Below are 26978 nucleotides of genomic sequence, written 5' to 3' on the forward strand. Positions count from 1 at the left end.
ACAGTGCTTACGATGAGAACCGAGCACCGAAGGCCGAAATGGACTGATAGGCTGGCGGGCTGGGTTTTGGGAGGGGTACGGCGTGGTTGGTTAGTGCTTACAGTATTCCCGTTCTTGGTGCATCACCTGCATGATACCAGTCTAGAGGGGAAAGGAGAACGGCGGAATCGCTTAGACTAAGTACAGCCGACCTACCGCCAAACCAATTCCGCTATTTTATTTCCCCTCCAAGGGTGCCAGTTTCCCTTCTCACTCATTCAGTAACTCGGTGGTATAATCTGTCTTCTAGTGGAGTTGATTAAAGGCATTTTGTTATTTATTATTTCAGCCTATCGTACATTTAGAAGTATTGTTCACATTATTCGGTCAATGGATTGAGTAACAATGTCCGGCAATACATGCATCGGCGTGTGAGTCAGACCAAAAGTTATGCAGCGAATCACTGACATGAAACACTTGCGGGGCATGAGGACAATAAGATTAACGTTCACCAACCTTTTCCAACTTATATCTTCCAAGGCATTGAATTGTTTCTTTTCTCATCAACCAAATCCATCATGACTGTATCCAAGGAAGACCTTCTGAAAGACTCCGAGTTCGACCCAAACGGCGTCGAGCGTATCGCCTTCCGCAAAGTCAAACACCCCATCGCAATCGTTGAACCAGATTCAACATGGCCCCAGCACTTCGACCTTGCAAAAACGCGAATTGAGACTGCCATCGGCGACACAGCCATTTCCATTCACCACGTGGGCTCAACCAGCGTTCCAGGTCTCCCCGCAAAGGCAGTCATCGACATTGATCTCACAGTCCGCGACATCAACGACGAAGCCTCCTACGTCTCACAACTAGAAAGCCAGGGATTTCATTTTCTGCTCAGAGAGCCGCATTGGCATGGCCATCGCTTCTTTTGCGACTATGGGGATGTGCCGACGAATTTGCATGTTTGGGGACCGGATTCTCCTGAGGCGGCGAGACATAAGATTTTTACGGATTGGTTGAAGAAGAACGAGGATGATAGGAAGTTGTATGAGAACATCAAGAGGGAGTCGGCTGCGGCGAGTGTTGCGAGCGGGGAGGATGTTATTGAGTATAATAATAGGAAGCAGAATGTGATTCGGGAGATTCTGCGTCGGGCGTTTAAGGATTTGGGATATCTGTGAAGGTTTAAGATTGGTCACAACAGAAGAGTTGATGATGAGCTGGTTAAGAGGGTAGGCTGATAGACATCAGACAAACTGATAACTTTAAAGTGAAAGATAGATGTGAAATTAACTGGTTTGATTATTAATTCAAGAGTATATCAGTTGACTCTTGTCAAGACTCTGTGAGGCTTCGTGATGCTTGAAGGCGATTAAATAACTTCTTCGCTGGCTCGTCGTGAATGAACCCTATCCAAGGAAGCTGTTCATCCACTATCATCGCCCGAGCATCCGCCCATGAAAGACCGGCGTCCACCACCCTGTCCCAAAGGCCGCGCACTACGTGATTTGAGACATCAACCGTCGAAAGCAAACCCATGATCACAAGCCATATAGTAAATGCGCTATTGTTGTGCTGCAGTGTGTAGCTTGTTTCCAGCTGATTACAAAGTCTTGGCAGGTGTAGTCTTCGGATGGGACTGAGTGATAGTGTCGTGAGGAAGGCAAGTATTCCAAGCCGGAGTGCTTCCTCCGTATCTGAAAGATCACTCTCTTTCAAGCTGAGTAACTGCGTTTGAATGGTGCTGACCTGCGGTTGAAGGTCTTCCCATATCAAGCTTATTCTCATGCTCATGGATTCCGTGGCGTGTTGAGTTAGAGCTTGCAGGTTCTGGAAAGCTTCGATGATCCTCAGTGAGGATACACCTAGTTTCACCAAGATATTTGATGTTCCAGTCGTTGGCACCGTGCTATATGGAAATTCCAGTGCAAGCCGCAAAGGCCGGCCTGTAGCCAACGCCAACCTCAAATCAAACTGCTGTATCTTAAAAAGCAATTTCGCATCCCACCCCGTAGGAAGTCGATCCCTAATGATAAGCAACCGTCCAACACCCTCCAAATGCGCCCCCATAGCATCAAAGTCATGCATAGCCTCAGCCGTAAACAACAAAATCAGGATAGTCAGCACTGTGGTGGGAGACTGTTGTTTTACGGATTGATGCAGGCCCTGATTTAAGGTGGAGAGCATGTTGCAGAGAAGTTGTTGGGTTTTGGAGGATAGGTGGGTGTTTACAGTGAGGTCGGTAACCGCAGATGACGCCATGTTGAGTGCGGTGAGGATGCTTTTGTCGTGGTAGACTAGGAGGAGGTTTTCTGTCCAGCGGGTTTGGGTGTTGACGGTTTGTTCGAGGGGATAGATTGTATCGAGGATGGCATTGTATCTCATCACTTCAACACATCAGTGAGCTGTTGGGTTGGGGATGCTATGTTTACTCACCCATTTGTAGCACTGAAGGTGGCAGAAGTGAAGAGTCAAAGCCGATGTCATCAATGCTCATGCGCATTTGTGTGGGCAATGACTCAGAAAGGCTAGCATGCGCCAGCTCCTGTCGATGCGTCACAAGAATGTCTTCAATATCCCTTTGGATGACGTCTTCTTTTCGTTCCTTAGTCTTTTTCGCCTTCCGTTTCGACCGTCGCGAATCCTGTCGTACATTAACACCCTTCATGCACCGACTTCTGATAGCGGCTTGGCTACGGGGGTCTGAGGGGCGACCAGTTCCGTCAACGGTCAAGAATGTAAAGTTGCTGACTGCCATGATTGACGCTAATTATGATTTGTGCTAGAAAGAAGAAATGAGAGAGTTATCTGGAAACGGAATACAATATGGACAGACGCTTGTTGCTGACATGTGGACCGAATGCGAGACAGTGCTGAACCCACATTAATCAGCCACGATCAGTGACCAGACTGCTGTCCTATTTCGTCTTAGCGCAGATTGTATTCCAAAGTCCGAATCCTTCGGAATTGAATCCCTCCGACTCCGCTAATATGCCCTCTGACTAAGCTGTCCGATGATGGTCGATCCACTGTCAGTCTTTAGCTACTAACCACTTTGGGTTTGCAGTCTGGTCGCTGTCATAGATCTTGAGGCGTCAGTTGTTACCGAGCGAAGACACATCATTCACAGTCGCAATCCATGGATCTTAGGTTCAATTTTCTATGGGTCGGCTTCTTTTATGGTGCCGAGTCACACGGTGGCTGAACCAGAATGATGCCCCAAAACGGAAGTGAAATGGATTTGGACTGTGATGAAGCAATATCATGAGGCAATGTGAAGTTTGGCCTTGCCAATTGGTATATAACGGGATATTCAGCCCTCTGAAAAGAACAATAATATCATCAAAGTAAATCAACTCCAGTCACTAATTACATCTTTCGAAATGATAGCCCAAAACTCCAAATTCGCCAGCGCCTCCTCCAAGCTTCCAGCACTTACCCTATCCCCAATCCGATTTTTATTCAAGTCTCAATTCACCACACCACAACCAACACCAAAAGATCTCGATCTTTCTGGCCAAACAGCTATTATCACTGGTGCCAACAATGGAATCGGATTCGCTGCCGCCCAACTCCTTCTTCAATGTGGACTGAGTCATCTGATCATTGCTGTCCGCTCTGAAGCCAAAGGTCGGGATGCTCTCGAGCAACTGCGCGCAATCACTTCGGATGCTAAGATCGAAGTTTGGAAACTCGATATGGGAAGCTATATCTCTATTTCTGACTTTGTCAAGCGATGTGAAACACTTTCTCGTATTGACTTTGTTATCTTGAACGCTGGGATGGGGAATCAGCATTTCCAAATCAATGAGTCTACGAGTCATGAAGAAACCTTGCAGGTCAATTTCCTGTCCACAATGTACCTCTCAGTTCTTCTCCTACCGATACTCAAGGCCAAAGCATCGCCATCAAAGCCGGGGCGTCTGACCATCGTTAACTCCGGCACATCCATGTACTGCGAGTTACCCGAAGCCAAGTCGGACTCTTTGCTTGCGGCTCTCGACAAAGAATCTAATTACGATGGAATGGACCGATATGGTAAATCGAAGCTTCTTGGTCAATTGTTTGTCGACAGACTAGCGCAGTACATTGACCCCAACGATGTCGTCATCAACTTAGTCGACCCAGGATTGACAAAGGACACTGGCCTTGGGAAAGACGCGACAGGTCTTGCCAAGATTATGATGACCATCTTTTCAAAATTGATTGGGAGAACTAAAGAGCAAGCAGCTTCAACCTACGTCGATGCAGCTGTTCTCAAAGGTGATGAGACACACGGGTCTTATGTCATGGATTGGCGGATCTACCCGTAAGTTACAACTATCGCAGATTTGTTGCAGGTACTAACGTTTTGCTAGCTTCGGCAAGTTTTACTACAGTGAGGAATGTCAGGATGTGCAGGACCGATTGTGGAAGGAGATGATGGATGAGTATGAGTTTGCGCATATGGAGGGAATCATCAATTCGATGGGTAGAAGAGGTTCGGGTTCTAGCTGATAAGGAAGTTAGCGATGGAAGTTATAGATCTTGTTTTTCTTTCTTTTTGTTTTCTGCATAAACCTTACGTTGATCTTGTAATACTACAGAGTATAGAGTACGCATTTTGCCAATACACCATGTTCCTCGGCTAAAACCAGCACTGACCGTTATCGGAACCTAACGATATCGATAAGATTGCACTTCCTGTGATGTCACCTTCTGATAAGAACATTCAGGCACAAGAGTCTAGATTCACCTGTCAAAAACAAGCCAAGACGGTATCGGCAGCACAAAAGATCCCTCCTGCACAACACCAAACGATATATAATGCATCACCCCTGAAATCACGGACCAATCTCACAAATCAAGCGTCCAACTCTAAAAGTCCCTTCGGCAGAGAGTCTCCAAACCGTCTTCAAGCAGGGGCCCTTGCAACTCCCCTGAATGCCAAGGATCTAGACTAGGCCAGTAAGGTTATGATTGGTGTTTCACTAGTCCGATCTTCGCTACGCTTGGCTCAAAGAGGGAGGTTCGAGATAATGAACGACTGGGGAATCGGAGCATATTCAGGAACTTATGATTGTAGCATGGGAACTTCTGCTTTTTGGGTTTTGAATACTTGATAGGGTAATTGCTCCCATGTGACGCGATAACCTCGCTTCGCGACCTACCTTATCTGGATCCGTAGATGCCGTAATAGCGATCGTCCATACTGCAAAGTCTAATATATAACATGTTTCCCAGGACTTGATGTTACTGTAGTTCGCCAAGCTCTCCTCTTCACTCTCTTTTACAGACCACACTCTTTATTGGTCTTGTCATTCATTCTTTTACTTGTCACTCTTTTGATCAAGAACACACTCTTTTATTATGGTTCGCTTAGGACTTACAGCTCTGCTTTTCGCAGGGCTGTCATTTGCTCAGGATGAGCTTTCTCAGCCTCCCCAGCCTGAACAGGGCACCGTGGCTCACCTTCCCGGTGCTTACATCTTCGAGTTCGAGGAGAGTCAGGATACTTCTCTCTTTTACAAGGAGGCCGATGACAAGTCTACCACGCGTGTCAAGTTCGATTACGATCTCTTCAAGGGCGTTTCCATCCAATTCGATGATGTCGCCTCTGCCGAGGATCTGGCTGCCAAGATGGCTAGTCTCCCAGCCGTCAAGAATGTCTGGCCCGTCAAGGTCTACGGCATTCCTACGCCTCGTGTCGAGTGGACTGCTGAGCCGGGCATGAAGGCTCCTCTTTCGAAGAGAGCTGTTAACGATACTGCTGATACCTTCTCGCCGCATGTCATGACTCAGGTTGATAAGCTGCGCAAGAAGGGAATCACTGGACATGGTATCAAGGTCGCTGTTATCGACACTGGTATCGACTACAAGCACCCTGCCCTTGGTGGTTGCTTCGGTCCTGACTGTCTCGTTTCCTTCGGTACTGATTTGGTTGGTGATGATTATGACGGTTTCAACGCTGTCTACCCCGATGATGATCCCATGGATTGTGGTGGTCACGGTACCCACGTTGCTGGCACCATTGCCGCTCAGACCAACCCCTTCGGTTTCACTGGTGCCGCTCCCGGAGTCACTCTCGGTGCCTACCGAGTCTTCGGCTGTGCTGGTGAGGCTGGTAACGATGTCCTCATTGCCGCCTACAACCAAGCTTACCAGGACGGCGCTGACATTATCACTGCTTCCATTGGAGGTCCCAGTGGTTGGTCCGAGGAGCCTTGGGCCGTTGCCGTCTCCCGCATCGTCGAGAAGGGTGTGCCATGCCCTGTCTCCGCCGGTAACTCTGGAGATGTCGGTATGTTCTACGCCAGCACAGCTGCCAACGGTAACAAGGTTATGGCCATCGCTTCCTACGACAACAGCCAGTACATCTCTCTTCTCAAGCAGCACTACTACACTGTTGATAGCAGCGACAAGAAGATTGGCTTTGGTATGACTGCTGGTACTCCCGGTGATTGGGACGATGTTAAGCTTCCCATCTGGGCACCTAGCCTGGATACCTCTGTCGCTGACGGCGGTTGTGATCCTTACCCTGCCGATACCCCCGATCTCAGCAAGTTCATCGTCCTTGTTCGTCGTGGAACTTGTACCTTTGTCCAGAAGGCCCAGAACGCTGCCAAGGCTGGAGCCAAGTACATTATTGTCTACAACAACGCTGGCGGTGCCAACGAGATCAACGTCTCTGAAGTGAAGGAAATCGTTGGTTCTGGCATGGTTACCGCCAAGGTTGGTGCTCAGTGGATCGGTCTTTTGAAGGAGGGCTCCAAGGTCACTCTTGAGATGTCCAAGAAGTCTGATGGAGATGTTATCTTGGAGGAGAGCAAGAACGACAAGACTGGTGGTGCCGTCAGCACTTACTCTTCTTGGGGACCTACTTGGGAGATGGACGTCAAGCCGCAGTTCGGTTCTCCCGGTGGCAACATTCTCTCCACCTACCCTCTCGCCAAGGGTGGTTATGCTGTTCTGTCTGGTACTTCCATGGCCTGCCCTCTTGTCGCGGCTACCATTGCCCTCATCGCTGAGGTCCGTGGAACTCTTGACCCCGAGACCATTGAGAACCTTTTGGCCTCAACCTCCAACCCTCAACTCTTCAATGACGGTACTGGTTTCTCTGACTACCTCGCTCCTGTCCCTCAACAGGGTGGTGGCATGATCCAAGCCTACGACGCCGCGTACTCTACTCTCTTGACCGATGTTTCCAGCCTGTCCTTCAACGACACTGATAACTTCATCAAGGTTCGCAACTTCACCCTCCACAACACTGGCAAGAAGGAGGTTGCTCTTAGCGTTTCGCATATTCCTACCAAGAGCGTCTACACTCTGGAGAAGGACAGCATCTATGCCTCTGCCTTCCCCAACGATGTTGTCGAGGCCCACGCTGAGCTCAAGTTCAGCGAGGCCAAGATTTCCCTGGCTGCTGGTGAGAAGGTTACCATTGAGGTCATTCCTACCGCTCCCGAGGGTCTTGATGCCAAGCGTCTCGCCCTTTGGTCCGGCTACATCGCCATCAACGGTACTGACATCTCTCTGTCCCTTCCTTACCAAGGTCTGACCGGTTCTCTGCACGACGCTACTGTTCTCGGCTCCGACGATACATGGATCGCCAAGTCCAACGACAAGGACAACCTTACTCCCGTCCCAGCCAACACAACCTTCATCCTTCCCGTCAAGGGCCAGAACGCCACCGCCACTCAACCTGCCCCTGCTTTGGCCTGGAACCTCGCTCTGGGTTCCGCCAAGCTTGAAGCTGAGCTCTTCCCCGTTGGTGCTAACTCTACCAAGAGTCTTGGTGCTCCTGCTGGGTTCCCTGTGCAGTGGAACCCCATGGGCAAGGGAAATATTGTGTGGAACGGAAAGCTTGCTGATGGTGGATATGCCCCTGCTGGAAAGTACAAGGTCAAGTACCAGGCTTTGAGAATCTTTGGTGATGAGAAGGTGGAGAGTGACTGGGATAAGTCCGAGTCACCTGTCTTTAGCGTCAAGTACCCTTGAACGCGGAAACCGAGTATGAGCGGGTAGTAGAAGGGCTCTGAGAAAGGCTGAGTGGTGGCCTGCGGTGTACAACCTTCTTTCGAGATAGTCTCCTTACGTATTATGAGTTATACTGTATAATGAAATAATGTATAGCCTTGTAAACTGAAATCATTGGACGCAATCTCCTAGTGCTACGGACAGCGCTCTTGTGTCTCCAACCCTTGTTCCAATTGACATGCCTCCCACAAAACACGATAGTAGTAGCAGTAGACTCCTTGAGAAATACGTAGTTAATATTCCGATCAAGGAGTTTCCAGGCTAGCTGGACTGTCTATTTCTATTAGTTTACGAATTTATGATTACGCCTAGGTACTATTCCTCATCTCCAAAGACAACTGCATGCTGAAAAGCCCACTCACGAATCGCACTAAAGTTTCGACACGTGTGCGGAGTGCTGAAGTCTGGCCAATGTCCTTCAAACCCATCGTAGTACTTGAATGCAAAGACGCCAGTGTCACTCTGGCACATCAAATTCGTTCTCAAGAACTCAATGCAGTGGTCTGAAGATCATGTCAGCTTATAGTAACACAATAGTGTATCAACATCAACTTACCCAGATGCCCTCTCAGATCCTCATGATCAACATCGATATCTCCTCCTGTATGAGAATAATATTCCCTGTAGGTCGACTGTCTGAGCAAGTTGAGACAGTGTAGTTGATGGAAGACCTGCATCCCAACACGATAGCCTTTCTTCCCCGTCTTAGGATCCTTGACCGTGAGCGAAGAAGGATCAAGGCCAAGATTGTCCAACTCGTCGCGTGTAATCATCTGGTCGCCGACGTCGTATGTAATGTGCTCCCATGCCTTGTCGACTTCGGGGCCATAGCCGATGAACTCGGTTTCTTCGGTGGCTGGTGTGATGTTATAGCGGACGGTGTGGAAGCCAGCTACTGCCTCAGCCGGCGCTGAATGATGTCAAAACACGAAGGCTATTGAAGAGACGCGTTGCACTTACAGTAAGGATATGTTGGTATCCTCTGTTTTCCACCGGAGAGCGATTCCGCGCGCAGCAATAATGAGGAGACAAAAAATGTGAGGGATAGAGAAAGTAAGATTCCATGACATGCCCATACAAACCACGGGCGCTCTGAGTAACGCGCGAATTGGTTCGGGACGATGATGTATCTTTCGGTTGGTGGAGCGAGAGGCGCCTTCTCGTCGACGTGCTGCTCATCGTCGAGCGACAGGGAATGGTACATAGAGTCCATGATTGAATGATAATAATTAGAATTAAAATTGGTCAGGACAAAGAAAAGAAGGATCGGGTTAAAAATGGCAGTCCTGCTGCAAGAAAAGAAGTTTGGTTGTGTTGATGAAGTTTCTAGGCTTCCGAGATCCCAACAATACATATAGATTGGCGTCCAGTATTGGACAACGATTGAGCATTATGTCCGACGCTCCATGAATATGTAAGCGGATATTCGGCTCTCGAATCAATCCTTGAAACGCCACGTCGAGACGTTGAGTGAATGGCGCTAGTACCATAAACGTAGTTCAGATGAGTGACAGTCACCTCTGGAAATAGTTTCCCAGTTTCATGGCTCCCGATCTGGGCCCAAAGGACTGGCAACGTCGCATCGACCAGATGTGGAGTTTTGGGGAGAAGGTAGTATTTCCAGGAGATCTGAAGCATTTGGTGTAGTAGCTGTATCAGGGGCGGCGCTACGGCTAAAGCGGGTTTCATGAAACAAGCAGAAACAATAGCTGACATCCATCTTCCACCAATCAATTAACTGCCCATGGAAAGTTTCCATGTTGCACATTTCGGCCGATATATCCGTTTCTCGATTAATTGTATCCATCTTGGCCACTAACAGCCTCCTCGAGAGTCACTAACATGTAGAGAGAGTATCATGAAGCGCGCTACTACTATCACGTCCAGACTCGCCTATCCAAGGGAACGGCAATGCGGCATTATTCCCAAACACTTTGAGTCTTGTCAAGGTATTCGCGTTTGAGTATCCTGAGAATTGGGAGGCCTGGACTCAAGATCTATTCTTGTTGATAGAGTACAGGATGACAGTAGTCAAGGAGTCATCTGAACGTTGAGATGAAGAGTATAAGAGGTTCCTGAATCTCTGCCAGAAAATAATCGTACCATTCCATCTCATCTTCACTTCTCATTCATCTGATCATTGCTTGACGCAATCATCTCTTTTTCTTTTCAATTCATTTACATCCAAGGCTAGTCCTTTTCATTCTACACCTTCTTTATTCTACCTGCCGGTCAGACTTCATTCAGTCCTTCACAAAAACACATCAATCAACATGTACTTCTCCAACATCCTCATCAGCGCTCTCGCCGCTCAGGCTTTCTCTCGTGATGGCCAAGTTCCCAGTGCTGGAAAGTTCGCAGTATGTTTCTCTTCTCAGTCTCCAAAGTCCGCTACTAATATTACTCAGGCCTTGATGGTTGCTGGTGCCATACCAGGAAGCGCTCTGCCTGTCTTCACCACTCTTGAGACCCGAGAGGTAAGTTTTGATAGGATTCATCAGTGACGCATCAACTAATGCAAAGTAGCCCCACCACCAAGGCGGCCAGAACAAGCAGAACAATCAGGGCAACCAAGGTCAGCAAGGAAACCAGGCTGCTCAAGCGAATCAGAACCAGGGCCAAAACCAGAACGCCAATAACAATAACAACAATGACAATGGATGCAACGCCAAGCGCGACGAGGAACTTGTCGCCCGCCACCATCAGGGAGGACAGAACAACGGCGGCAACGCTAATGCCAACGCCAACAACAACTGTAATGGCAACGGTAACAACAAGCGAGATGAGGAACTCGTCGCTAGACATCACCAGGGCGCCAAGAACAGGGGAGGAAGAAAGAACAACAACAAGCGGGACGAGGAGCTTGTAGCTCGACACCATCAAGGAGCCAAGAACCGAGGTGGACGAAAGAACAACAAGAGAGATCTTGAGGTCAGACACCACCAGGGAGCTAAGAACAAGGGCGGTAGAAACAGGGGCAACAACAAGCGGGACCTCGAGATCAGACATCACCAAGGAGGTCAGAACAACGGTGGTAACAACAACGCTGCTGCTGCCAATGGAAACCAGGGAAACAACGGCGCCAATAACGGCAACAACAACAACAACGCTCAGAACGCCCAAAACAACAACAATGGTCAGAACAATGCCCAGGGCGCCCAGAACAACAATGGTTGCAACAACAAGCGCGACTTGGAAGCCCGTCACCACCAAGGAGGACAGAACAACGGTGGCAATGCTAATGCTAATGCTAATGGTTGCAACAACTAAACGGATGCTGATGTGCTTGGAATGAGATGTAGACTGAAGGGTCCTTAGACAATTAGGACGGGGATGCCAGGATGCTGGGATATTAGTGGCTGGTCCATAAATAGCAGTAACTAATACACTAAACGTTACATTGAAACAGCCAACTCGCTACTGTACTCTGTGATTCGCGAGGATTCCATTCGAACTCCGCTTTAAAAAAATCAGGGTCCTGCACGTGACACCCTTGAGGAATGTCTCCAATGACCCATGTGAACATTGACAGGAGGAACACGGTGAAAGTGAAGGAGTATAGTCGCTCAGCAGTATTGACCACGTGAATATTACTGTTTTTTTAACGTTATAGAAGATGCTTTTTTTCAACATTAATGTTATTGAAGATCTTATCATCTCATGCAGTGGCTTCGGCTAGAACATCTCACACCCATGTCTTTAAGTGGGCTATCAGACCACTTTGAAAACTCCTTCAAATAACTCGTCGACATTTTTCTGTGTGTCCAAAATCGATCTTTCTACATAACATTTCCTCATCAATATTGACAAAATGCCGCCTAAGAAAGCTGAACCCGTAATCGACAATGTGGTCGCCTTTGGCCGAGTTAAAAAGAACCTGAAGATGGGATGCGTCGGTCTTCCCAATGTTGGAAAGTCGAGTTTGTTCAACCTTTTGACGGAGCAGAGTGCTGCGGCAGAGAATTATCCTTTCTGTACTATTGAGCCTAATGAGGCGAGATGTGCTGTTCCTGATGCGAGATATGTAAGGTTGATGAGTTTGTGAGAATGAGGAGATGGCTGACAGATGTAGGACTTTCTTTGCGATCTTTGGAAGCCTCCTTCTATGTACCCTGCTTATCTGCAGGTTACCGATATCGCTGGTTTGATCAAGGGTGCTTCTCAGGGAGAGGGTCTTGGTAATGCTTTCTTGTCGCATATCCAGGCTGTTGATGGTATCTTCCACATCGTTCGGTAATAATGCACATCTCCAGAGTCATTGAGGGTTTTACTGACCAGTTGTCGTAGAGCCTTTGATAACGACCAGGTCTTGCACGTTGATGACTCGATCGATCCCGTTCGTGACTTGAGTAAGTTGAAACGAGTCTGCCTATTGGATTTATGGAGCTAACTGGCGTCCAGACACCATCCAGAGCGAGCTTTGCAAGAAGGACTTAGGTAAGCGCTTCATGGCAATATGATTCGGGGCCGACTAACACCTGTCCAAGACATTCTCGATAAGCAGATCGTTGCCGAAGAGCTTATTGTCAAGAAGGCAGGTGGCAAGTACAAGATGCTTCCTCTCTTCTACGAGACAACAACCAAGATTCGAGCTGTAAGATCTCCCACACTTCACATCAAATTGGACATTTACTCATTATGATAGATGCTCGAGAAAGACCAGCCAGTCAGAGACGGAAGCTGGACCCCAGCCGAGATCGCCCTCATCAACGAAAAGATCCAACTCATCACCACCAAGCCAATCATCTACCTCGTCAACCTGACCATGAAGGACTACCTCCGACAAAAGAGCAAGTACCTTCCCTCCATAGCAAAGTGGGTGACCGAGCACGGCGGTTCATCCAAGGATATCATCCCCTTCTCTATCGAGTTCGAGGAGAAGCTGCACAGCATGAAGGAGGATCCTGATGCTCAGGCTGAGTTCCTCAAGGAAAGCAAGGTTAAGTCTAAGTTGGATAAGATTATCACTGAGGGATTTACCAAGCTTGGACTGCAGTATTACTTCACTGGTAAGTTATATCCCGGCCAAGTGTGACGTGATGTTTGCTAACTGGTGTAGCTGGTGAGAAGGAGATTAGATGCTGGACTATTCCACGAGGTTGCTTGGCGCCTCAAGCCGCCGGCGCCATCCACAGTGATTTTGAGCGAGGCTTTATCAAGGCCGAGGTGGTTGCGTACCAAGACTTCCATGATCTTTGCGAGGGTAACAAGTCAATGGGGCCAATTAAGGCTGCTGGCAAGTACCGCCAGGAAGGAAAGTCATATGTAAGTTCAGTTGCTTCTTATGTTGGCTCAGTGACTAACCGTGTTTCTCCAGGTTGTCCAAGATGGCGATATTATTCACTTCCAGTTCAGTAAGTTACATCCTCTCGCTTTGTGATTCATTGTTGTCTAACAACCATATCAGATGTCTCCAACAAGAAATAGTCACGAAGCGCGAAATAAGTAGTCTCGGAATGATAGATATTAAATTAAAGCATAGACTGAATGTGTTATAACATCCTACCTTAGACAGCCCTCTTGGGCTTCTTGGTGACGATCTTGCCCTTGCTATCGTACCAGATCTTCTTAGCCTTGACCTGGCGCAGATAATCCTTGCCAGAAGTCTTAGCATCATGGTAAAACACCCACCACTGTCCCTTGTACTTAACAATACTACCATGAGTAGTCCAGCCCTCAACAGGCTCGAGAATTCTTCCTTGGTAGGTGTAAGGTCCGTACACACTCTTAGAAGTGGCGTAAACCATATAGTGGGTTGTGCCAGTGGAGTAGCTGAGGTAGTACATGCCGTTGTACTTGTGAATGAAAGGACCCTCGAAGAATCGTCGGTCATAGTCCTCGACAAGCAGAGGCTTCTTGGTCTTGGGGTCGAGGATCTTGATGTCCCGGGGCTTCTCTGCAAGAGTGTGCATGTCATTGCTCAGCTTGGCGATTTGAGGGCTCAGAGCAGCTGTGCCGTTTGGAGGACTGGCACCAGACTCGTTGTAGTTGTTCTTGTCCTGCCATCGCTCGAGCTGGCCACCCATGAGACCGCCCCAGGCCAAGTAGGCCTTGTTGTTATCGTCGACGAAACTGGCAGGATCCATACTGAAGGTGTTGGGGATCCAGCTCTTGTCGGGAGTGAAGGGTCCACCAGGGGTGTCTGAGACAGCGACTCCGATTCTGAAGATGCCGTCCTTGTCCTTGGCGGGGAAGTAGAAGTAGTATTTGCCGTTCTTGCTGGCAGCATCAGGAGCCCACATCTGTTGAGAGGCCCATGGGACATCGTCCACTGAGAGAGCAACACCATGATCGACGGGGAGAGAACCGTAGATCTTGTCGATGGAGTAGACGACGTAATCTTTCATGGCATACTGGCCTCCATCAGGGGAATTCTCAAGACCAGCGTCGATATCATGAGAAGGGTAGAGCCAGAGAGTGTCGTTGAAGACGTGGGCCGAAGGATCCGCGGACCATCTGCTGGTGATGAGCGGACAGTCGGTGGCAACGCTCTGACCAGCGAAAGCAAGCAGAGCCGAAGCTGGGAACAACAAATTGGACTTCATGATGACGTCTCAGAACTGTGCGATAGTTTATTGTGAGTCTGAACTGGCTGCTCTACTGCTGATCTATGGGCGATGTCTCCATCCTTATATACTCGTCCGCCTTCACGATGACTGAACTGCCGTGTGGATTTCCTTGATGTAATTTCCTTAAACTTTGACAGTTCAGCCTGTTCCCCGCAAAGCATGGCATCGTTGCGGGGTAAATCCTTGGCGTAATGGATTCCCCGGATAAATCACAAGGATCAACAAACGTTTTTAGAGGATTCTAACTTATAAGCAGACGAATAAGCATCAGTATTATCTCACCATTTCTCTCGGCGTAAGCTAGATATTAACGTTGTAATTGAGGCTAAATGCCAGTGCATGTCTTGGACCTCGTTCCTAGGAATAAGTCATCAACTAGTCATCGACTTCAAAAGATCGGCATTGAGATCGATGTATTAGGAATGGCCCGAACGTCATCGCGAATCAGAGACTGGCGCGCTTAAACTGCTGCTCGTTTAATTACGTGAGTAAGCATGCACACGAGCGAAATCGGCTTTTTTCCAGGGACATTTCACTGATACCCAGTTCATGCACAGCCTCAATGGATACCGGGTATTGTACTAGTAACTTAGTAAGATCAACGCATTATGTCCAATTAAATTATATCTACTATACATATATATCTACATATTCTTGATGTTGTTCAGCGGATGCGTATAATGGGTCGCATCTATAAAGTTCTGCTCCTGCGCATGGTGAAACCCAGCGTGTATTCTCTTCACGAGGGTATCAAGAAGCATCTGACGCACATCGTTCGCAGGATAGTCCTTGTGGAACCAGTGATGACGGATGAAAACTCCACCACAGCTCTTGTCTCCGATGTAAGGAGCTCCATTTCCATCCATGCAAGGAATAGTACGCACGTCATCGGTACGGTTATAGTCGTAGCGGACATGATTAGAAAACGCAGCTTGTTCATGCGCCCAGTCGTGAGCCCATTTACTACAATCTTTGTATTTTGTATCGGTAGGACATTGATTCCAGTCGTGGAACATTTCTTGGGTTCGGTTACTTTGGCGAGCGACCATGAAGCCGGTATTTTGCATGACTTTGCCTTTGTTGTCGCGGTTGCGAGGGGAGTCGGGGTCGTTGGCTAGGGCGATGAGGGTGTTGTCGGTGATGTTCCAGAGGCTCATTAGCCATTCGAAGGGAATTTCGGGATACATGAAGACGGCGTCGGCGTCGAGGAAGACGACGGTTTCGTGGGTTTTAAGGGCTTCTTTGATCATTGGGACTTTTACCCATGTTCCGTGACGGTTGCGATAGTCGGGTGCTCGAATGAATTGGTAGTCGTATCCGTGAATCATAGCTGTAGAACACGCATTAGAGGATTTTTCTCTACTCAGAAACAAAAGGGGCTTACCATATAGATAGTGGTTCATCATTCCACCGGTCCTTCCAGTCATTTCCTCCGCCTTCAAAGGCGATTTGTTCATCATGGCGCCAGCGCCAGTGTCAAGTCGTGTATCAACATCGAGAATAAGCAGCTTCTTCTTCTGAGGCGCCCATCGCTGGTTGTTCTTATTAATCTTGTAGTGATATCCCTCTTTCGATATGAAATTCGTCGCGTTGATGTCGTGGAGGAAGGGCTTCCATAGGTGGTGCATCAGCTCTGGTGTGTTTTCGGCTAATGTTACTGGTAGAGGCGTCGACATCTTATGTCTAACCAATGACGTGTCAGAACGGATATATGCCATGTCAATACAAGTAATCACTTACCGAAACGCCAAGTCGCTGGTGGATGGGAAATAGAAGAGCCAAGAGTGTACGGCCAAGCCAAAGACCACCAAAATGCCCATGGCCAATAAAACACCTTTCCGCCTATTGGCCCGGAGGAGAAACAGGTGATCCATGACTGGGATTGTGAGGCCAAAAGCCTTGGACATTCTAACAGAGTTGTTAAAATGGAGGTCAAGGAGATTAAACAAGTGCAGAGAAGTAAAAGAGGAACATCGTACGTCCGAAAATTGGCGGTGGGGGAATCACTCTAATATCACCGAAACTCAATCTCTCATTGTCAAGAACCCTCTCCGTTCGAGAACGGTCAAAAGGTTCTAGGGGGCGCAAAGGAGCCAATTGTGTCGGATACAGCCGAGAAAGACTAGACCTTATCTTATCAGCTTTACGAGGTGGGCTCGTCAATCTCTAAACGATGTTTTAATTGGGAGCTCCGTAAAGCTTGTCTCCTCATCAGCCACTCAGAGCTACCAAAATGGCCACGCCCCTCTCGTTTAGCGTGCCGAACATCCATCACCATTGATGCCGCTGATCCGATAGTTCGGTCGAATTGACATTTTCAGCCATCCTCTTTTTTTTCGGTCCAATTGACTATTGTGTCAGAATACGATAGTTGGCTCTAGTGTGTGGTCTGACTCTGACTCGACGCTGAAAAAAATTCACTTTGACAGCCCCCGATTTCCGTAGGCGCTTTTTAGGGCGGAACTTCTTCCGTTTGCAGGTCTGAATAAGCCTCACGACTCCTTTTTGGATGCGCCAACCGTCGATCTCGATGTTCAAAGGATCATACGCTGTGTCCAATGGTATCAATTGATTGGACATTAAAGATAATCTTGGGAACGTTTTGGGAAGGTCTGAAATGGAGATAATTTACAATGACTTTCACATGCATCGCTTTATCGCTCATTCTAATATTAAACATCGCCTGATAAAGAGGCTGTGCAGTTGGTTGATGTTCCGCCACCAACACGAGATGGGATGAAAGACTGATGTCAATTGAGCCAAGCTAATGGGTAGCAGGCTGATAAGGAAAGGTAAACGTAGTCTAGTGGACATTAGACTAACAATAGCACATTTTAACTATTGTCTTAGTGCATTCGGCAATCTCCAGAACCCCTTTTCATTCTTCTCCGACCGTTAAATAAAGCGCTCCAGACTCCTGTTTATAAATCCCAGATCTGTCATTCTTGTCGTACCATTCGTCTTGCATCGCCCAAAGACATTCGCTTTTCAATACTTCCATCGTTAGCGTGAAGTCCAGACCGTTGAGCTTATCGTGGACTTATAATAGGGGGGATTGTGGATATATACTCTGTGACAGTCGTACCATCCAGGTAGAGGCTTGGTTGGGTATCTCTGCATCGCCCAGTTCAGGTTTAAGGAGTAGGAGCAACAAGTGCGACCTGGGCACAAACCGCCGAACACTGGCCGAAAGCCGCGTTGCATGCCAGAATAGTCGCCGGGGCGGAGGCTCCAAGGGTCGCTCCCCATGTGTAGCCAGCAGCGGAGTAGCAAGCCATTACGATGGTGGCACAGCCAGCTTGACACGCGGCGTAAGCGAGGGGACCCGCTGAAACGGTCGATGCGAGGCAGGCGATCGCGATGAGGGGGGTGGTTGGCTTCATGATGATTTTTTGATGGGAGGCACTGTGTTCCGTCTTGTTGTTTCGTGGTAAGTGTCGGTGATTCTTGGGCTGGCCAAAACTGAGCGTAGAAGTTCGGTTTGATGATAATGATAAGATGAAAAGATGAGAATATAGAGGTCGTCTGATCTGATGCTAAAATACTGATGACCTACAAAAACGACGTGAATGGTGGGCCTCCTGCAGTCAGCGAGCCTCATTCTGACGCATGGTTACACAAGGTCTTTGTTCGTTATTCGCTGGTCGTATTCACCACTGGCCATGGACAAATGAGGTTCTTTTGTCAATTTTAGCGAACCTGGTCATCTTCACTTTGTTTACAATCCTTCACCTTGTGCAGCTGCATGGCAACAATCGCAATCCATGTAGGCGCGTGCGCATGAATGAGGCAATCAACAAAGACTGAGATTTTTCGAGAGTTAATCCCAGTGGAATTACATGGCACTTTATCGTTCAAAACTTCATTCAATGGGTTTTAACATAATTCTCATGCGCATGTCCCGATTTCTGTATTCCATGCAAGAATCTCATACTGCCTACATGAGTCCGATATCACGTGTCTTCCGCAGTGCATTCAGAACCTTCTCATTGCTCCAGTCTCATGCCAGCCTTATCGAAGGGTCCTGCACCGACATTTTCGCACCTGGGCCGCCGGAGCTTGGTTTCCCCTTGCGGACCGATCCGTGTGGGTTATCGGTCTCTGGCCAATTGCAACCACTACAATTACAATGATACGCCGCAGATCTGCAGATTAACCGTCTTCATTCTCCACTTTCACGGTTTCAGTCGGAAATGTTACCAAAGATTATCCAGTTGTTCAAAGAGGGGTCTTCTTTGTTCTTCTCTTTTTTCTCGTCCAAGCATCACACAAACAAGATGAGTGACGAAAGTGGCGCTTCGGCAGGGCTGCTGCTTGATATCCTTCAGCAGTTTACCGATAACCCCAAGACCATCATTGGTACAGTCGCTACCGCATCGCTGGTTTTCTTTATTGTCGATACACTGCGAGCATGGTACCGTCTTTGTCATGTTCCTGGACCCTTTGGGGCAGGATTCACCAGGCTCTGGATGTTCAGAGGGTCGATGAGAGCGCAGCAGCCGATGGAAATACAAGCGGCGATTGAGAAATACGGTAGGGATGAAGGTTCTTTACAATGGGTACATACTAAGCGACTGCAGGATCTTTGGTGCGCATTGGACCCAACGAGTTGGCGACGGATGACGCCGCGCTGCTGAGGAGGATGAACTCGGCTAAATCTACTTATGTCAGAGGGCCGTGTATGTGAAGATACCACTTGTAGTGTTTCTGGAATTCACTGACGAATTTAGGGTTCGCATCTATGCGCTTCGAGCCTGGCAAGGACAACCTCTTCTCCATGCAAGATGAAGAGGGTCATCGGAAACTACGCAACAAAATGGCTGCTGGCGTATGACCTACCCATTCCATCCCAAGTCATCATTCACAAACTAACAAGTATCAGTACTCAGGAAAAGAAAACCCTTCACTAGAACGCTCCGTCGACTCCATCATCGCCAAATTTATCGAGCTCCTCGAAACAAAGTACCTATCAACCGAAGATGAATTCCGTCCTGTAGATTTTGCCCAAAAGGCACAGTTCTTCACTCTCGACGTTATCAGCGATCTTGCCTTTGGTCATCAATTCGGATATTTAACGAAGGATGAGGATGTATATGACTTTCTTAAAATCACCAGAGCTTACTTCCCAGTTACTGTCACCATGGCGAATATGCCTTGGATGATTTCGCTGCTTCACTCTCGGTTGTTTAGTGGTCTTTTACCGAAGGAGACTGATGGGGTTGGATTCGGTGCTTTCATCGGGTAAGAAACTCGGTCTCTTGTGATGTGAGAAAATACTGACGATGGGGAGTGTTGCGAATAAGAAGGTCGCAGAACGATTTGCACCGGGTGCGACTCCTCATGCCGATATGCTAGGATCTTTCATCAAAAACGGACTGAGTCAGGAACAAACATCTCGAGAGTCACTCCTCAATGTCGTTGCCGGAAGCGAAACAACCTCGACTACAATCCGCATGATCATGCTGTGCATCCTCACAAACCCGGTTGCCTACAGACGCCTTCAGCAAGAAATCGACGATGCTATCAAGGCTGGAACAATCTCATCGCCCATCACCGACGCTGAGGCCCGAAGGCTACCATTCCTCCAAGCCACCATCCAGGAAGGTCTTCGCATCAAAGTTCCCGCTGCAGGACCTCTGTTCAAGGCGGTTCCTCCAGAGGGCGACACTATCAATGGAATGTTCATTCCCGGTGGTACACAAATCGGCATCTCACCTTTCGGTGTCTATCACTCCAAGAAGGTCTTTGGTCCGGATGCAGCCGTCTTCCGTCCTGAGCGATGGTTGAATGCCGACCCTGAACGTCTTGAGGCTATGGCTGATCATGTTGGTCTTGTGTTTTCGAGTGGGAAGTGGCAGTGTCTCGGTAAACCTGTTGCGATCATGGAACTGAACAAGATCTTTGTTGAGGTAAGTCTGCCAACTGATTGATACAGGAGAAGACTAATGAGATATGGTAGTTGTTGCGACGATTTGACTTTAGCATCGTTAAGCCCGAGAAGCCTACTGACATTTTCAACGCTGTAAGTGGACCTGTATACCTGACCAGTAGTGCTGAAACTAACTCGGAGTAGGGTGTCTGGATTATTGAGAACTTCAATCTGCGTGTCACGCGACGAGAGATTTAAGCTTATCCTTGTAGAGCTGAGTTGGTCCATGAGTCGATTGTTCTGGTAGTCTCGCTGGGAGTCAAGTGAGAACACGGTCTCGAACTTTAGCAAAGCAACGGCAGTGGGTCATGGATGGAGGAGCTTTAAAAATGCTCCTAGCATTGGACCGGGGCATTCTGAACATGGACCACTGTTTGCACTTGGTTTTTGAGCTCTTCCAATTTCGAATTGCTACTCTTCGAGATAATTAGATAAACATTCACTCTGAATGCGATCTTATGGTGTCTATGATTGACGACAGAGTCAAGCTCAACAAACCCTGTTTCGTGGACTTGCTTGCTGCTGGGACCCATTGAGGTCGCTAAAATACAGAGCCTGAGTGGCGCACTACAGAGCGGCAGCCTCGGTAAAGGCGCTGTCACGGTGCCAAGGAGAATTATTAGCGCTAGCGCCTGAACTATTGGAAAAAGCTGAAGCGAATTGTCAATAGCTTCAGGTAACCTGCCCACTGCGGAAATGAGCGTTGGGGTTTACAGTCTTCAAAGAAAGATGCCTAGGAGATCCTACTTATTTTAGCTTGCGCCATTCTTTTTTCTTTGCTCTCAAGTGCTGAGCTATTTGTCGGTAGTCCTTCTTTCAGCATGCGTGGCGTTTTCTTTTGCTCAATTGCCTTTGCGGCTAACGCTGCCATCGCGAGTGTGTGTAAACCTCGTCCCAGAAGCTCTGGTAAGTACTCAAAACAAATGCTTATAACGTCTCGTGAATCTAATAAATTATAACTAGATACTTCAACTCTGCTTCTGTCAACGTCGGCCACATATCTACAAGATGCGACCACCGAAACGTCTATGGCTACTTCAAGTACCGAAGCTACTGTGACTTCAGAATCTACCGAGCTTAGTAGCACAGTCACCGGGGATACAGCCACAATTGAGACCTTGTCAACTACCGAAGTTACTGCAGCCACTGAGACTAGCACATCAACTGGCGCCTCCCAGACTACCACCACAGGTACGACCATCGCTCAGGTCGATTCAACCGCTGGACCGAGTACGATCTCCGACGCTAGCACATCGACTGAGGCTTCCAAGATGACTTCCGCCACCACTACCGACACTGCGACAATTGAGTTATCCTCCACAACACTAGCAGAAGCTTCATCCACAGAGACTTCCATCAGTAAGGAAACTACAGCAACTAGTTCATCCTCCGAGTCCCTAGAAGCAACGACAATTGATGCAACCACCACTACTACTGACACTGCAACAATGATTGGTGTGGCCAGTACCGGTACTGACACTACAACTCTAAAGGAAAGCACATCTATTGAGACCCCTGCTGCCGTGGACACTACTACTACAGCTACCCTCTCTCTCCCATCACCAGAAACAACCACAGTTGGTGCAGGTACCAGTGCTACTGACACCACAACGACTGATGTGACCACTACTGGTACCGACACTACAACGACTGGGATGTCTACTACAGAAGAAGAAACAACTGTAATTAGTGTGACTACTTCTTCAGCCACTACAACTGCTATAACTGTAGAGCATAGCACCTCGACTGAAACTTCTAGTGTCGACACGGCTACAGCTACCCTCACGCCCACAACGTTGGAAACAGCCACAACTGGTGTCACAACTACAGCTGTGGACACTACAACAACTGGAATGTCTAGTACTGACGAAACAACAACTACTACAACGCTGAAGGAGACCACATCTAGCGAGACGACAACAGCTACCCTCACACCCACAACACTGGAAACAGTCACAACTGTTGTTACAACCACTGCTATGGACACTACGACTGCAGTGTCTACTGTCGAGGAGGAAACTACTACAACAGCTGATTTCACTACAACTACCAGCCAAGGTCCTTTCCAGCCTCTGCCAACATTCGACCTCGTCGGTATTGGCTCACCAATTAACGGTATCAACGGACAACGTGTATCAGGTACTCAAATGGAATACAACTTGATTGGTTGGAATCGGGAACCTGCCGAACCAGTTATTCATTTCATTCTCGAGCCTGAAACAGGTTACCTGAAAGCGTCCGAGTCTTCTTTATACATGTGTGTTCGAGTTCTCTACGAAACCCCTGAGGACTATAAACGTATTTATACATGCTCTGAAGATAATGACGAAATGGAACTCTTTAGACGTATTACGTGTGAGCAGACGTCTGATGGGAAGCTTGCGTGTTCGGCGCCAGCGGTGCGTTGCGTCGTTAACCTACAAACCTATGAGTTTGATTGCACGGATTTGGGAGGAGAGTTCGACACATTTTATAGCGTTCCTTATTTTGGCATGCTGGATCAAATCTCTTTTGGATATAAGGACGACCCCCCTCTGGGCGATGAGGTCCATCCCGTCGAGCTTGGTATTGTGGCACCAATGGCTGAGCCTTAGAACATCGTGGGTCTCATCTGGCGATTCAAAGTTCATAGCTAGTTAATACATATCACATTTATCCGCACACAAGGGCAGGATGTATCCTTTCTCCATAGACTGAGCGGTGGCTATGCATGACTAGGGTCTCAGACAAATCCTCCCAATGGATGACTCGGACGTGGTGGGTCTTTTGTCTGCCAAGGTTATTCGAAGGATCAATTTGCCAAGATAGAGGCGGTCCAGAATCCTCTTGACCGTAAATGGGACTTTGGTAAAAGCCGCTCTAACTGAACGTAGCAATTCAAGTACGATCCTTGTAGATCCTCCTGACAGCGAAGCCTACAGGATTGAGACATGACATAAACACGCTGTAGTCAGCTCACTGATTGGTTGTTTAAGATCATTGCCATATAAACCTTCCATATATGTTTTCTCGCCTTGTCTGTGCCTCAGATCTACGTGTCAGACCATATGGAACTCATCCTTCAGTGGGTTCAGTATAATCCTTCCGAAATACTAATGGCGATTGGCTATAGTACGCATGTTGAGAATCCAAGTAGCAAATAGGTATTTCGAATAGGTATAAAAACCTGAGCCCACGCCTTGGGTAAATAGTCATCCTACATCAGCATTCTTTCACTTCCTAAACTCATCAACCACCAAGACTCCAATTATGAAGCTCGCACTCTTCTTCTCCGCTCTCCTCTCCGCCCAAGTCCTGGCCGCTCCTGAGCCTGACTACGCTGTCGTCAAGGACGGCGAGTACACTTACACCGGTATCGACAAGGTAAGAACACTCCATGATAAGCACGGTCTTACTGTTATTAACCCTTTTTCGCAGGGACTTCTGGCCGCCCGTGGTCTCGAGGAGCGGTGCAACTGCTTCCCCGAATGCCGTCGACCTGGCTCCAACTGCGCTCCTGGCAAGTGTGAATGCTCTGGTAACTATGGCTGCTGGGCTTGTGGTGGTGGTCGAATGCAGTGCCAGCCTGGTCCTGGCTCTGGAGTTTGCTGGACCAAGTAAACGCGATCACTCTATCTCAGTGGGATAAGCATGTTACTAAATCGGAATTAAACTATTTGTAAACGTATTTAGTACTTTAAATACAAGTTCAATTACTGGTCTAGTGAGGCTCTGCATCTTAACATTAATTTCTAGACTAGAAACATTATTTGCTTTTACAGTTGGTAAAAGATCTCTTAAATTGCAGGTATAATAATTACAAAAGTAGTTAGTAGATCCTGCAAGGCATTTAGCTAACTGGAACTCGGCAAAGGTATGGCTGAATTGACATGATAAGATAGGATAAGATAAGATAAGAGTGATAGTCCCGATTACAAGCCTGACACAATTCAACAAATCAATTTTCCCAACTTGAGGTTTAACAATCCATCTAACAGAGTGCAGAGGTTACTGTCGGCTCAACCCTACACATTATTCATAATTGCCTCGGCAACTCTTAATGATGCGACAGCTTGACAAATAGATTGAACTACTACCTATTCCCAATTAAGAAACTCCAGGCGACATAACCACAACCATTGAGACTATTGAGTCATGGTAAACGTGGGGATGCGGGGATGCGGGGATATCGGAGAGATCACAAAGTTATAAATCAATTTTAATTCCTATTTCCTTCTTTCTTTTCTTTCCAGTGGCAGGCATCTCTTATTAAAAAATTAGACATCATCATGACGCAAGATAAACAAGGTTCAATCCCCCTTGGGGCATACCTCTTCACCCGCCTCAAACAGCTCGGCATAGGCTCCGTTTTCGGCGTACCAGGAGACTACAACCTCAAGCTTCTCGATTACGTGAAACCAGCCGGTCTACACTGGGTTGGGAACTGCAACGAACTCAACGCAGCCTACTCAGCGGATGGTTACTCTCGTATGCATACTCTGGGCGTGGTAGTTACAACCTTTGGTGTCGGTGAATTGTCAGCTATCAATGCTATCGCAGGCGCTTTCGCTGAGCGAGCACCAGTGCTACACATTGTCGGAGCACCATCACGCTCTACGCAGAGTGCAAGGGCAAAGGTTCATCACACCTTCTTGGATGGCGAGTACAAGAGGTTTGCGGCTATGCATGCGCATGTTACTGCCGCGCAGGTTTGTTTGACGGATGGGTTGGGCGCGACGGAGAGAATTGATTGGATTATCGAACAGGCCATGGTTCATCAAAGACCTGTGTACCTTCAGATTCCTGACGATATGGTTCAACTGCCCGTCTCGACTGCCAACCTTGATGCAAAGGCTATTATCAGCCCATCCTCGGGGGGGTTGGAGGTTGATACAGGAAGCGTTGACAAGATCCTGGATCGGATACACTCAGCTCAGAAGCCTCTGATCCTCGTCGACGGTGAGAGTCGAAACATGGGCGTTATTGACGAGATCAATGAGATCATCAAGATTACGAACTGGCCGACGTGGACAACAGGTTTTGGCAAGGGCCTAATCAGCGAGGAGTTACCTAATGTTCATGGTGTCTACCTCTCAAGCTACGGAGACAAGGACGCAGCTGAATACTTCAAGTCATCCGATTTGATCCTGTTCTTTGGACCACACCTGAGCAACATCAATACCGCAATCTTCTCGGCTATTCCCAATGAGGACGTCACCGTCTCATTCTCTCTCGAGCAAATCAAGATCACAAAAACAGTCATTCGAGACCAACCTCCTCGCCCTTTCATCCAAAATCTGCTTAGCAAGCTTGATCCTTCGCGACTTGGCAAGAATAACATCAACGGTCCGACAAAACCTACCCAGTCTTGTCCTGAGCCCGAGCTATCTGGTCCTCTGAACCAGGACTTATTCTACCCCTACGTCAACCCGATGTTCCGTCAAGGTGATACCATCTTGACCGAAACAGGAACCGCTGCAGAAGGTGGAAAAGTCTTTAAACTCCCTGAAGGGAGTCGCTTTTTCACGGCTGTCACGTGGTTATCCATTGGCTACATGCTTCCCGCCACGCTAGGAGCAGCTCTAGCGCGACGCGACAAGAACTCGCATAACAAAGATACCGAGCGCACAATTCTTTTCATCGGTGACGGAAGTCTGCAGATGACGGCGCAAGAAATCAGCGTCATGGTCAAAGAAAAACTCAACATTGTGATCTTTGTAATTAACAATAACGGGTACACAATTGAACGAGCAATCCACGGAAGAAAGGCGGACTATAACGACATCGCGCCGTGGAATTTTAAGCATGCGCTGGGATTATTTGGATATAGCGATGAGGAATTGAAGAGCCGGTACTTTGCGGCTAAGACGTGGGGCGAGTTGAGAACTGCGCTTGACTCGGAAGCGATCAAGAAGAATGACGGGGTTAAGATGATTGAAGTTTTTATGGATCAAGAGGATTGTACGGGAGAGTTAAAGGGATTGTTCGCAGCACAAGCTGCTAGAGAGTCAAGCTCGAAATAGTCACACAGCAAGCATTCCGTGGCGAATTGCCACCGACAATGGCAATGTTCTAGCCAAACTGCATGATAAAGGAAATGGTGAACTCGACACACAGGAACGCAACTGACTCGATATTTGGCTTTACGTTTTCTGCTTAACAAGCACAGATACAGCTTCAATTATTCTCACTACTAAACACCACAGAACTCTGTGTCTCTTCAACATATTGATACCTCTATTATTCTGAAGTTGATGATAAAATCGCTCAACTCGCAAACTTACCCTGAAGTCATGGAGCTGTCTCGATTTAGACCACTCCACCAAAACTCCACCTGACGTCAAGTTCCCTCCCAAGCGTCAGTGCGTCAAGAACGGTCAGGGCCCGGCAAACGCCGAAAGCCTGCGGGCGCCCAAAATAGCTCAAAGCAGTTTAGCCAACTTGCTAACAATGTCAATTCATGCTCTTGTCGTGTAGCGGTAAAGCTTCTAGAGCTGTCTCAG

At 47.9% G+C, this 26978-nt stretch overlaps 14 protein-coding genes across 14 annotated transcripts; 9 read left to right on the top strand and 5 right to left on the bottom strand.

Annotated features, from left to right (window-relative positions):
- Positions 1–239: 239 nt before the first annotated feature.
- B0J16DRAFT_346041 (grpb/dephospho-CoA kinase) lies at positions 240–1326 on the top strand. The gene has a single exon (XM_046128372.1). The coding sequence runs from the start codon at positions 558–560 to the stop codon at positions 1161–1163; it is 606 nt and encodes a 201-aa protein (XP_045982065.1). The 5' UTR covers positions 240–557; the 3' UTR covers positions 1164–1326.
- B0J16DRAFT_165430 (uncharacterized protein) lies at positions 1241–2808 on the bottom strand. Its single transcript, XM_046122304.1, has 2 exons — positions 2419–2808; positions 1241–2369 (listed from the first exon to the last, which is right to left on the bottom strand). Exons 1-2 carry the CDS (start codon positions 2738–2740, stop codon positions 1318–1320), a joined length of 1374 nt encoding a protein of 457 aa, XP_045982066.1. The 5' UTR covers positions 2741–2808; the 3' UTR covers positions 1241–1317.
- Positions 2809–3365: 557 nt separating this feature from the next.
- B0J16DRAFT_290280 (uncharacterized protein) lies at positions 3366–4608 on the top strand (the record flags this gene model as incomplete). The annotated part of the gene is made up of 1 exon (XM_046124244.1): positions 3366–4608. The coding sequence occupies one exon, from the start codon at positions 3366–3368 to the stop codon at positions 4293–4295; it is 930 nt and encodes a 309-aa protein (XP_045982067.1). The 3' UTR covers positions 4296–4608.
- Positions 4609–5239: 631 nt separating this feature from the next.
- B0J16DRAFT_346044 (peptidase S8/S53 domain-containing protein) lies at positions 5240–8099 on the top strand. The gene has a single exon (XM_046128373.1). It carries the CDS (start codon positions 5332–5334, stop codon positions 7957–7959), a length of 2628 nt encoding a protein of 875 aa, XP_045982068.1. The 5' UTR covers positions 5240–5331; the 3' UTR covers positions 7960–8099.
- A 214-nt stretch (positions 8100–8313) lies between these two features.
- Positions 8314–9211, bottom strand: B0J16DRAFT_322373 (uncharacterized protein; the record flags this gene model as incomplete). The annotated part of the gene is made up of 3 exons (XM_046125698.1): positions 8314–8501; positions 8555–8908; positions 8959–9211. 3 exons carry the CDS (start codon positions 9209–9211, stop codon positions 8314–8316), a joined length of 795 nt encoding a protein of 264 aa, XP_045982069.1.
- Positions 9212–10062: 851 nt separating this feature from the next.
- Positions 10063–11397, top strand: B0J16DRAFT_416672 (uncharacterized protein). Its single transcript, XM_046133615.1, has 3 exons — positions 10063–10358; positions 10407–10475; positions 10525–11397. Exons 1-3 carry the CDS (start codon positions 10272–10274, stop codon positions 11266–11268), a joined length of 900 nt encoding a protein of 299 aa, XP_045982070.1. The 5' UTR covers positions 10063–10271; the 3' UTR covers positions 11269–11397.
- A 370-nt stretch (positions 11398–11767) lies between these two features.
- On the top strand, positions 11768–13501 carry B0J16DRAFT_346047 (P-loop containing nucleoside triphosphate hydrolase protein). Its single transcript, XM_046128374.1, has 9 exons — positions 11768–12022; positions 12071–12231; positions 12286–12347; positions 12400–12435; positions 12486–12592; positions 12644–13007; positions 13058–13263; positions 13316–13352; positions 13406–13501. Exons 1-9 carry the CDS (start codon positions 11810–11812, stop codon positions 13423–13425), a joined length of 1206 nt encoding a protein of 401 aa, XP_045982071.1. The 5' UTR covers positions 11768–11809; the 3' UTR covers positions 13426–13501.
- A 16-nt stretch (positions 13502–13517) lies between these two features.
- Positions 13518–14587, bottom strand: B0J16DRAFT_290288 (putative xylanase 34; the record flags this gene model as incomplete). Its single annotated transcript, XM_046124245.1, has 1 exon — positions 13518–14587. A coding segment is annotated over exon 1 (1026 nt), but the record flags the coding sequence as incomplete, so codon positions are not given.
- A 624-nt stretch (positions 14588–15211) lies between these two features.
- Positions 15212–16441, bottom strand: B0J16DRAFT_270329 (uncharacterized protein; the record flags this gene model as incomplete). Its single annotated transcript, XM_046123542.1, has 3 exons — positions 15212–15897; positions 15952–16250; positions 16308–16441. The coding sequence occupies 3 exons, from the start codon at positions 16439–16441 to the stop codon at positions 15212–15214; spliced, it is 1119 nt and encodes a 372-aa protein (XP_045982073.1).
- Positions 16442–17378: 937 nt separating this feature from the next.
- On the bottom strand, positions 17379–18063 carry B0J16DRAFT_165472 (uncharacterized protein). Its single transcript, XM_046122305.1, has 2 exons — positions 17653–18063; positions 17379–17561 (listed from the first exon to the last, which is right to left on the bottom strand). Exon 1 carries the CDS (start codon positions 17948–17950, stop codon positions 17702–17704), a length of 249 nt encoding a protein of 82 aa, XP_045982074.1. The 5' UTR covers positions 17951–18063; the 3' UTR covers positions 17379–17561; positions 17653–17701.
- A 761-nt stretch (positions 18064–18824) lies between these two features.
- On the top strand, positions 18825–21141 carry B0J16DRAFT_308006 (cytochrome P450). The gene is made up of 7 exons (XM_046124861.1): positions 18825–19100; positions 19148–19246; positions 19298–19395; positions 19450–19808; positions 19858–20476; positions 20527–20589; positions 20641–21141. Exons 1-7 carry the CDS (start codon positions 18845–18847, stop codon positions 20692–20694), a joined length of 1548 nt encoding a protein of 515 aa, XP_045982075.1. The 5' UTR covers positions 18825–18844; the 3' UTR covers positions 20695–21141.
- Positions 21142–21244: 103 nt separating this feature from the next.
- On the top strand, positions 21245–23156 carry B0J16DRAFT_374057 (uncharacterized protein). The gene is made up of 2 exons (XM_046130574.1): positions 21245–21402; positions 21460–23156. Exons 1-2 carry the CDS (start codon positions 21318–21320, stop codon positions 23088–23090), a joined length of 1716 nt encoding a protein of 571 aa, XP_045982076.1. The 5' UTR covers positions 21245–21317; the 3' UTR covers positions 23091–23156.
- Positions 23157–23678: 522 nt separating this feature from the next.
- B0J16DRAFT_416678 (uncharacterized protein) lies at positions 23679–24122 on the top strand. The gene is made up of 2 exons (XM_046133616.1): positions 23679–23859; positions 23914–24122. Exons 1-2 carry the CDS (start codon positions 23746–23748, stop codon positions 24094–24096), a joined length of 297 nt encoding a protein of 98 aa, XP_045982077.1. The 5' UTR covers positions 23679–23745; the 3' UTR covers positions 24097–24122.
- Positions 24123–24455: 333 nt separating this feature from the next.
- On the top strand, positions 24456–26726 carry B0J16DRAFT_346055 (thiamine diphosphate-binding protein). Its single transcript, XM_046128375.1, has one exon. The coding sequence runs from the start codon at positions 24765–24767 to the stop codon at positions 26496–26498; it is 1734 nt and encodes a 577-aa protein (XP_045982078.1). The 5' UTR covers positions 24456–24764; the 3' UTR covers positions 26499–26726.
- The last annotated feature ends 252 nt before the right edge of the window (positions 26727–26978 follow it).

This window comes from Fusarium flagelliforme, assembly GCF_020744385.1.
Source record: "Fusarium flagelliforme strain FIESC 12 MPI-CAGE-AA-0113 chromosome Unknown B0J16scaffold_5, whole genome shotgun sequence".
Taxonomy (NCBI): domain Eukaryota; kingdom Fungi; phylum Ascomycota; class Sordariomycetes; order Hypocreales; family Nectriaceae; genus Fusarium; species Fusarium flagelliforme.